At 38.1% G+C, this 9,895-nt stretch overlaps 2 protein-coding genes across 2 annotated transcripts; one reads left to right on the top strand and one right to left on the bottom strand.

Annotated features, from left to right (window-relative positions):
* The first annotated feature begins 403 nt into the window (after positions 1 to 403).
* Positions 404 to 3,338, top strand: LOC125238369. The gene is made up of 2 exons (XM_048145680.1): positions 404 to 1,141; positions 3,315 to 3,338. The coding sequence occupies exons 1-2, from the start codon at positions 404 to 406 to the stop codon at positions 3,336 to 3,338; spliced, it is 762 nt and encodes a 253-aa protein (XP_048001637.1).
* Positions 3,339 to 3,805: 467 nt separating this feature from the next.
* Positions 3,806 to 4,531, bottom strand: LOC125238361. Its single transcript, XM_048145669.1, has one exon. It carries the CDS (start codon positions 4,529 to 4,531, stop codon positions 3,806 to 3,808), a length of 726 nt encoding a protein of 241 aa, XP_048001626.1.
* Between the last annotated feature and the right edge of the window lie 5,364 nt (positions 4,532 to 9,895).

The following is a 9,895-nucleotide window of genomic DNA, read 5'->3' as shown; positions in this document are numbered from 1 at the left end:
AAAACCCATGGTAGCGGTACAAGTACTACCGGCGTGTCATAGATCAGGCTGGTCGCGGCGCGACTGCGGCGTCCGTAATCTAAAGATTAAGCTGATTAATGTTAACCAGCTAGTTAAATTAAACGGCATTAGGTGGAATTACCTGGTAATTTTGGTTTGGAGTACTAATTATACTAATATTTGCATCAAATTATAACATACATACAAAAAAAAAAAACATTCAGTCGAATTGAGAACCTCCTCCTTTTTTGAAGTCGGTTAAAAACAGGTTGCATTAAAGTTATCTATTCAGGAATTGCCTTGCCATAGCTGCTTACCGAGCTATAGTAAAGGCGATAGCACAATCTTCGGTTTGTACAAACCGTTGACAAACGTTGTACAAATGTGAGAACCAGATGAGATAATGGTGAGTTTTGATGTGGAGTCACTTTTCACCAATGTTCCCGTTAAAGAATGTCTAGAAGTTGTCAGAAGGAAACTGAGCGATAGTGGCATGTCGGAGACAATAATGGTGTTGCTGAGGAACTGCTTGGAAGGGAGCTACTTTTTGTATCGCGGAAAACATTACCTCCAGATTGATGGGGTTGCCATGGGTAGTCCAGTGGCACCGGTTCTGGCAAACATCTGGATGGAGCATATCGAGGCCAGTGTAGATCTGCAGCCTTGGGCAGTGAAGTTGTGGAAGCGATATGTGGATGATGTTTTCTGTATTATGAAGGGTGGTAAGCAGGAGGTGGAGCAACTTCTCCAATATCTTAATTCTATTCATCCAAGGACTAAGTTTACGTACGAATTAGAATCACAGCACAGTTTGCCGTTCTTAGACGTGAAAGTGATTGGTCGAGTGGACGGAACCCTAACTGTTTACAGAAAGCCTACGCACACTGACAGGTATTTGAATGCCCTGTCTCACCACCACCCGCACCACCTGCAGTCAGTTGTCTCATCGCTGGTGAATAGAGCGTATGATCTGTGTGACCCTGAATATTTGAAGGATGAGTTGTCACATATTCAGGAGGTGCTTAGAAGGAACGGGTACAAGAATAAAAAGTGGCAACCTAGACGGAAGGCAAGGGGGAAACGTCCTGAGGTGTCCAGACAACCGGCATTTCTGCCGTATGTTAAAGGTGTGACGGATAAGGTACACACAAAAAGGTGTGACAGTACTTGGAAAGTACTCTATAAAGACGGTGTACACGCCATTATCCAAAGTTGCAGGAAGCCTAAGATCACCTAAGGACGTTATACCGTTTCAATCACCTGGCGTTTATAAAATTGATTGCAGTTGTGGTAGCTCCTACATTGGAGAAACTAAGCGCACCATAGAAGAAAGGGTAAAGGAGCACATCGCAGCTGTGAAAAATCGTCAGGTCAACAAGTCTGCCGTGGCTGAACATTTGTTAGAGTCAGGACCAAACCACTGGATCGAACTGCATGACCCTAAAGTCCTTTCCACGGAACGCCATTTCTACAGTAGAAAAGTGCATGAAGCCATTGAAATCAAAAACATCGCAATTTCAATCGGGACGAAGGTTTTAGGATCTCATCCACATGGAATCCTGTCATTAATAAGTGTAAGCGGAAAATAATATCGACAGTCGTTAAATCGAATATCGTCAGTGTTGTATGTCGATAGAGTAACATCCCTAGTGCGCAAACAGTTCAAGTTGATAATCAAAACCAAGTGCGGGTAGTTCGAAAAACTCGCGCGGCTGTCAGAAGGTGTTGATGTCATTTCAAGCCAGTCTTCTCCGAGACCACGGGGACAACGCCGTCCTTGAAACGTTGGAGGTCAGTTTAATATGTAGTTATACGCGATTAAGTCCCGATTTTAAAAATAATTATGTGTAATAATCGTGAAAGTTTAAATCAAAATTTGATTTGTTCCCATAGTTGCGAATATGTATCATGTTGCTTTTATAAAATCGACTTGTTGATTCAAATATATTGTTGATTCAAATGACAAGTAACTTGTAGAATGTACTAGATAAACTTAACAAAATCAACTTTTTGTTTGAACCAAAGAGCACGTAGGCGCTATTTTAACCAAAAAACTTGTTGAACGAACTCAGTTTATGATGTTTCATAAACTGGTTGTTTTTTTCTCTCAGTGTACTTCCGGACAGACAGAGAGGGAAGCGACTTTATTAATACTATGCTACGTAGTGACGATAATTAGCAGAGACATCAGCGTATATGTATGTAATTTTGATACTGATAAGGCATTTGTGGTATAGGCTCAGCTCTCGTAAGAACTCGAACTGTTATTAATTCACCACGGATAGCACAAGATTCGCGGTTCTGTGGTCGCTTTGATATGCGGTACCGACACAGCGTACGTTACAGAAACGTCACTTAATTGCAAACCGCAGGTACTGTTTGTCTATGACCGAGAACGAATTGCTTCAGCTGTATATTGCAAATAATCAGTTTTGAAAATTAGAATTCGACATTCGCTGTGACTGGGTGACCGACATCTACCGCTATTAAATACTAAGGACACTCGTTAGATCTTCCATATATTTACTAAATTTATTTTAGTTTTTGAATGGGAACTAAATGACATTCATATTTTAATGGAGTACGGAATGGAGTATCGATACAAACCTCGATGTTTTAACGATGCTTTTTAAAATATTATATGTAATTTGTAATGTTTAAATAAATAAATAAAAAACCGGCCAAGAGCGTGTCGGGCCACGCTCAGTGTAGGGTTCCGTAGTTTTTCGTATTTTTCTCAAAAACTACTGAACCTATCAAGTTCAAAACAATTTTCCTAGAAAATCTTTATAAAGTTCTACTTTTGTGATTTTTTTCATATTTTTTAAACATATGGTTCAAAAGTTAGAGGGGGGGGACGCACTTTTTTTTCCTTTAGGAGCGATTATTTCCGAAGATATTAATATTATCAAAAAACGATCTTAGTAAACCCTTATTCATTTTTAAATACCTATCCAACAATATATCACACGTTGGGGTTGAAATTAAAAAAAAAAATCAGCCCCCACTTTACATGTAGGGGGGGTACCCTAATAAAACATTTTTTTCCATTTTTTATTTTTGCACTTTGTTGGCGTGATTGATATACATATTGGTACCAAATTTCAGCTTTCTAGTGCTTACGGTTACTGAGATTATCCGCGGACGGACGGACGGACGGACGGACGGACGGACGACGGACGGACGGACAGACAGACATGGCGAAACTATAAGGGTTCCTAGTTGGCTACGGAACCCTAAAAATTGGCTGGTATCAACTTTCATTATAGACACGCTAAGAAACTTTGTTGAATAATAATATCTTCAACTCGCAGACGCCAAGGAACACTAGTTCATAAGTAGTTATAGTTTCGTTTAAGTTCCGAAGGTATCTATCTTAAATTCTATCGATGAGCCTCTGGAGCAGCATCTAAATGTCAGAATAATCAACTTTTTTAATAGTAATAACGTATTCGTCAAAGCAGCCTGCTTACTCTGTAGTTACAGGTTAATGATGTCATTTATTGTTGTGTATAGCTATCACATTTAGCAAAAGATTTAGCACCTGTTTATATGACAATGAATTCTTTCGATTGTCATATGTTACCCTCTGATATACTTAGTATTCTGTGCGTATTCGCGAGTGATTAATATTATGTTCCCATTTAACGTAACATGAGGTGGTTAGACGATTCATTTACTCACATATATAATTGTGATATAAATCGTAATTGTAACCACTGTAAGTATTATTAGTTTCAACATATAATGTATCTACAGTAGTTAGTTAGTTTTATGTATGTCTTGACTTAATGTCCTGTGTCCCCTAGATGGGGCAGAGGGCATCCACAGTGCGTCGCCATCCCGAGCGGTTTTGAGCTTCGCGCTTTACTTCGCTCCAGGTCATCCCTATCGCCTTCGCTTCTGCAGTGATCGTCCTCCGCCAGGACTGCTTAGGGCGGGCACGTCTTCGCTTTCCTTGGGGATTCCAGTCTAGGGCTTGCCTCGGTATGTGGTCGGGGTCCCTTCGGAGCGTATGGCCAATCCAGTTCCATTTGCGGCGTTTGATCTGCTGGTTGATCGGCTTCTCACCGCAGCGTTCCCACAGAGCTGTGTTGGAGATTTTCTCGGGCCAGTATATTTCGAGAATGCGGCGAAGACAGCGGTTGACAAAGACCTGGATCCGTTGCGAGATGTCCTTAGTGACCTTCCACGTCTCACTTCCGTACAGCAACACGGGTTTCACGTTGGACCGGAATATCTTGAGCTTAACTCTCCGAGTCAGTTTCCGCGATTGCCATATAGGACGGAGTCGTGCGAAGGTTGCTCTCGCCTTGGCGATCCTCGAAGCGATGTCCTCTTCGGTCCCTCCAGTTTCCGACACTACACTACCAAGGTACGTAAATTTGTGGACTGTCTCCACACCCTCTGTGCCGATGAGCAACGGTACCGAACTGGTTGCTCTGCACCTCATGTCTTGGGTCTTCCTGGTGTTGATTTTGAGTCCCGTCTCCAAAGCCTCTCGCCGTAGGTCGTCCAATTTGGCTTGCATGTCGGCGCGTATGTATATGTATAAGTGGCAAACTATATTATGTATAATTTGCAGCTTCTTAAGAAAATCTTACTTTGTTTAACATTACCTGCCTATATCTCTTTTTGTCCCTATACAGGGTGATTCATGAGTCGTGAGCAGGAGTGAACAGGGTACTGGGGAGGGTCACACTGAGCAACTTTCATAATGGGGCAACACTAAATTGTGATATTTTTATTTCTTAACTATGACTTAATTGATAGTTAATCATCAATTAAGTCATAATTAGAACGTAATTGATAATTAGCTATCAATTAAGTACTTATCAATTAAGTCATGGTTAAGAAAAATAATCACAATTCAGTGTTGCCCCATTATGAAAGTTGCTCAGCGTGACCCTCCCCAGTACCCTGTTCACTCCTGCTCACGACTCATGAATCAGCCTGTATAGGTAAGTACCTAAAAATACCTGTTTAAAATAAAACAATATTGCCACAGTCAAACTGCTCGATCCCACAGTCAAACCGTGAAGACTGTTTTGTGGGACATTGTTATAATGTAAACTGTTAATTTGTGCGTTAATAAATAAATACAAAAAAAAATTAAAATGACAATTAAGAAAAAAAAAACATATAATAATTGATTTTACGTTGCAATTCATATGGTTACTTATTTATTTATATACACTTTAATTCACTTTATACAGTCATATTGTTTATATACACTTTAATGTTGAAATTGAATCATAAAGAGATGTACACGTACCTAGTATCAAGTATTTTATTCAAACAATGACTCAAGTCCACGCTCCAGCAGCCACATTAACCTTTTCTTTTACGTCTTCATCCCTTCATAATGTTATAAAACACAGGGTTTCTATTGTGCAGTAATACCAGGGCTTTCACAGTGAGCCTAAAAACTGTCGACCCTTGGAACCCACAAGGGCCAACATGTGATTTATCATTGACCGCTTACAATATTCGTGCGTCCGTCAATGACATGTTCATTTTGACCCATGTCTAAGGTTTTCATTTGAAATCGAGTAAACCAAGTTGTATTGGTATTGGTGAGGATAAAATTGTCTGATAAAATGGAAGGTGGACAGCTATGATATAGAAGAAGAGCAATGAGTTAACAGTGTTTGTGGGACGTCGCGGGTTCTAACTCTGGCTCACACCACTGAGTTCTTCAGGATTGATGTAGGTGTCAGGATTGATGTAAAGGTCATTTGATATTTTCCAGATTTCGATGATTTAAAACATGGTGAGAATCAACTATACTAATTCCAATAGAGCTTAGTTTGCCCTATATCGGTTGAATGGTGAGATGGCAGTCGCTTTCTATAAACTAAAAGAAAAACTAGTGTCTATGCCAAATTATGGGATTAATAAAATTGCCAGAGTGAACTCCATGCTCTCAGGAGTACTGCCACGCCAAAATACCGGGATAACGCAAGGAAGAAAAAATGAATAAGATAAGATCACCCAAAGAAGAGTTTCTACTCACAATCGACAATAAAAACTTGTTTAAGCTTAATCACCTCAAGTTTTACGCTAAAACTTCAAAGGGAAGCCCTTAGCACGTTCACCCCAAGGGTATGGAAATTGCCCGATTTCCTCAATTACTTTATCACCGATTTAGCGTATCCGGGTTCAATGCTCCGTTATAAATTATTTTTATGTTTGCATGAAGCCTTGAACAGTGAAAAACAAGTGTGTACCTAAAATGAATTAAGTGTGCTATAACTACTATTACTAATAAAAAATTATAATCATTATTACAGAAAAGTTCAAAACCAATCGAGATTTAAAGTAAAGTAAAGCATCTTTAAAGTAAATCAATCAATAATATCTATGCAGGTCGCTTGATAGTAGTAGTAAGCGATCATTTCTCCCCATGGACACCCGTAACAGGTTGAGGCACTGATCCCACTCCCACCGTGAGCTAGTATTTAAGCTATGAGCTATCGGCTTTAAAAACGAACAAAAGATAAACACCCCCGTGCAAATAAAAGAGACACGGCAATTTTGATAGCTCACCGCTGGGCAAGTAACTATAAACATCGCCGTGTCCCTTTTATTTGCACGGGAGTGCTTATCTTTTGTTCGTTTTTACAGGCGATAGCTCATAGCTTGCGTTGGGACCAGTGAAGATGCGTTGCCGGACTTGCCGGTCTTTAAGATGGTGTGCGCTTGTTTCTTGAAGGTTTGAAAGTCGTATCTGTCCGTAAATTCCGATACTATAATGTGCAACTATTACTGCACATTAAAACAATTGGATAATTTATCGTTAATTAAAAGAGATTATCTTATACCAAGCGAAGAAGACCAACGTGACATTTTTTTATTTAAGGTATAACAAAATGTGGTATTTTGTATTTATGAATATCATGGGTTGAGCGTTGCAGATAAGAAATAACTAGTAGACGCTTCTTTTCTTAATTCCTGAACACTGAAGCATTGAAATACGAATCCCTACATAAATCAATTTTATGATCCCTCACCGAACACCACAATTTATAACGCCAGAACCGTTCTTTTCGTTCGCTTGAACGCGAATTTTAAGCGAAATTCATTCACAATGAACGAAGTGCGTAGGAAGTTCACAAATACCTGCAAGTACTTAAAACTCTTAACAGTCCTTTTAGAGGTTATTTTTAAGAGGTTAAAAATAAACAATATTCATTTCAACATTACGTCAAAGATTCCAAATGTAATAATATAAGCACATAGTGGCTGGATCAAGGGCCAGATGCAGAAGGCGGTGACCTTGGACACAGCGCGGATAGTCCGACGGTTCCTCTCTCTGCGGCCCTAACCACCGGCAGCTTGGGCCCTGCCCCGTTGCTGGCGGCACCCTAGGTTAGGTTTTTTATAATGTGTTTATATGTTTTTTATATTGTTTTGTATGTGTTTTTGTATTTTACTTTTATATTCATATTATAAACAGCTTAACCTAAGAAGCAAAATAAATAAAGGATAAGTACATATTATCATATCAATTCACATATTATTTGATATAAATGCTAAAAAGTACAAATTGTATCAAAATGTGTGAACCTTTAAACCTCCCCTTTTTCCCTAAAAGCGCGAAAGCTTGTTTGCGAAGCTTTTTGACATAAAAACATTTCATAACAAGAGAAACACATGTGAATATCGGCTTCCGTCGACATCTAGGACTTTTCTGTATACAGAAAAGCTTTCAAAAAGCAAAACGATTTGAGAATCATCAAAGAAAATATTAGGTACATATTACAAATAGGCGTTTTGTGGGTGTAGCTTTAGAAAATACAATATTTTTTCGCATTTTATGGTAAATAATATGGAATACAAATTTAATCTGTTTAGCGATTGTCTGGTTTTTGACCCCTGACGCAAAAACGACGGGGTGTTATAAGTTTGACGTGTCTGTCTGTCTTTTTTTTTGTAATTTAACAAAAAAGACAATGTACACAAGCATATCATTAAAGTTTCGCCAAACTGTATAACAGTTTGTCTGTCTGTGGCAACGTAGCTCTCGAATGGATGAACCTATTAAGGAGATTTAGTTTTTTTTTGTTTGAAAGCTGAGTTAAATCGGGAGTGTTCTTTAGCCATGTTTCATGAAAATCGGTCCACTATGTAGGCGGTTTTTCAAAATTTTAATTTTGTCGTTAGGTTATTCCCGTATATTGGCGTATATGTTATGGTAGGTGTGTAGCAGTTAATTACAGTAGGTATAAACGTTTGTAGAAAAAAGGAAAGGGTCGAGACACTCGAGACAAATCTCATTATCTCATTACCTCTCATCAGGGGGAACCGGAACTTAGTCAAACATCCTCAAAAACGAATCACATAATGAATGCACGATCCTAACCTGTGTGTGTTTGTACCGCTACTAAAATATGATTGTATTACGGTCACGGTACTTAGGATCACTCCCGACTAGAATATTGATGCATTAGAATGCCTAAATCTGTAAAAACCTCAACCCCTTAAAAGCATGCTCTCAAACAAATTGGAGTGACACAAATGTTGGAAACACCTCACAACAAGCTACATGTTATGTACGGTGGTCTCAAACATTCTTATTGATTTCTGTATACAGATAAGCTACTCATTGACTTTTCAAACATTAATCAAAGCCTACGCATCTAATTAAAAATCAAAATCTTGTAAATGGCTATAAAATAACACAATCATTACCAATCATTACACGCCGGCAACAAGACCTTATGTTTCTTCGATTAACATAATCGAATCTTTTAATAAAAATAAACATCCATATGACTTTTATAAGTCTATTATAAGTTTTATTACAAGAACTTTAGTTTTAGTTCTCAATGGAAATTCCAAATCTTTTATAACGTTTTTATTCTAAGTTTTTTTATTAACGTAGTCGTTACCTCTCTCATTAAGTTTCTTCACACGAATAACTTTTATTTTGTTTTAATGTCTTCATTATACGTTTATATTTTTGTTAATGATAGTTATAAATATTATTCAAAAGTAACAGAGAGCATTTTATTTGACAATATAATAACAACTGTATCCTATTGATCTACTAGTTTGCCATGAATAATATAAAAATTAATATAAAGGTGGTAACTCAAATCTGTCGCGTATTTTTAAATATTTAAAGCTGTGACTAAGTAATCCAAAACTATTGATTAAACGACCTAAGACAATTCAACTCACATTTTTCTGTCTGTGATTCACAGTTGAACGGCAGCTTCAGGTCCACAGACCACCTACCTACTACAAGACGGAGCATTCAAGCAAACTCAAAGTCACCACACGTAGGCTCTCCCGTAGTAATTTAGTATGGGAACGCAACCGCTTGATCCAGTTACGTCAACGTTTACAACCAGCACTTGTACAATTTTGGAATATTTATACAAATAAGGTTTTAGAGTTAAATGTGGGCTGTTATACTATGTAATCTAATGGTGTAAGATGCTACTTGACTGCGCTGCTCAAAACTTGGTATTTCACCATTAGAATTGTACATTTGAATGGTGGCCAGGCACTGGCAGGCACGCGCTCGTTGTAAACTCTTAAAAATGCGGAGTCTGTGTAGTCTGTGCTCAGGTCATATTTATTTTCTTTTGCCGAATAAGTCACGATAAGATAATAATTTACATATTATACAAATAATAACTGTATATCTACAAAATGCCCCCACGCATACCCCGAATGCGCCGCGAGATGAATGGCTGCTTAATAGATGAAAATAACTAATAAATACCAAATTATACGCCTCTTCGGTATTTGCGTGGTATAAGTTTATTTATAACACAAATCTTGTGTAAGTTATCTGTTTTAATGGCTTCGTGATTACAAATAGGAATAATCTTAGAACATTGAGCCTGCCGTACTATAATCTTTGAATAGGTAAGAAGTAATT

This window comes from Leguminivora glycinivorella, chromosome 2, assembly GCF_023078275.1.
Source record: "Leguminivora glycinivorella isolate SPB_JAAS2020 chromosome 2, LegGlyc_1.1, whole genome shotgun sequence".
NCBI lineage: Eukaryota > Metazoa > Arthropoda > Insecta > Lepidoptera > Tortricidae > Leguminivora > Leguminivora glycinivorella.
This window is presented reverse-complemented; position numbering and strand designations above follow the sequence as displayed.

What these genes read in the sequence shown, in the direction of transcription:
- LOC125238361 (XM_048145669.1), bottom strand. Translation starts at nt 4,531, where the DNA reads ATGCAAGCCAAATTGGACGACCTACGGCGAGAGGCTTTGGAGACGGGA.
- LOC125238369 (XM_048145680.1), top strand. Translation starts at nt 404, where the DNA reads ATGGTGAGTTTTGATGTGGAGTCACTTTTCACCAATGTTCCCGTTAAA. An exon ending in TTAAAGGTGTGACGGATAAG is followed by an intron (nt 1,142 to 3,314) that starts GTACACACAAAA and finishes TTCAACTCGCAG; the next exon opens with ACGCCAAGGAACACTAGTTC.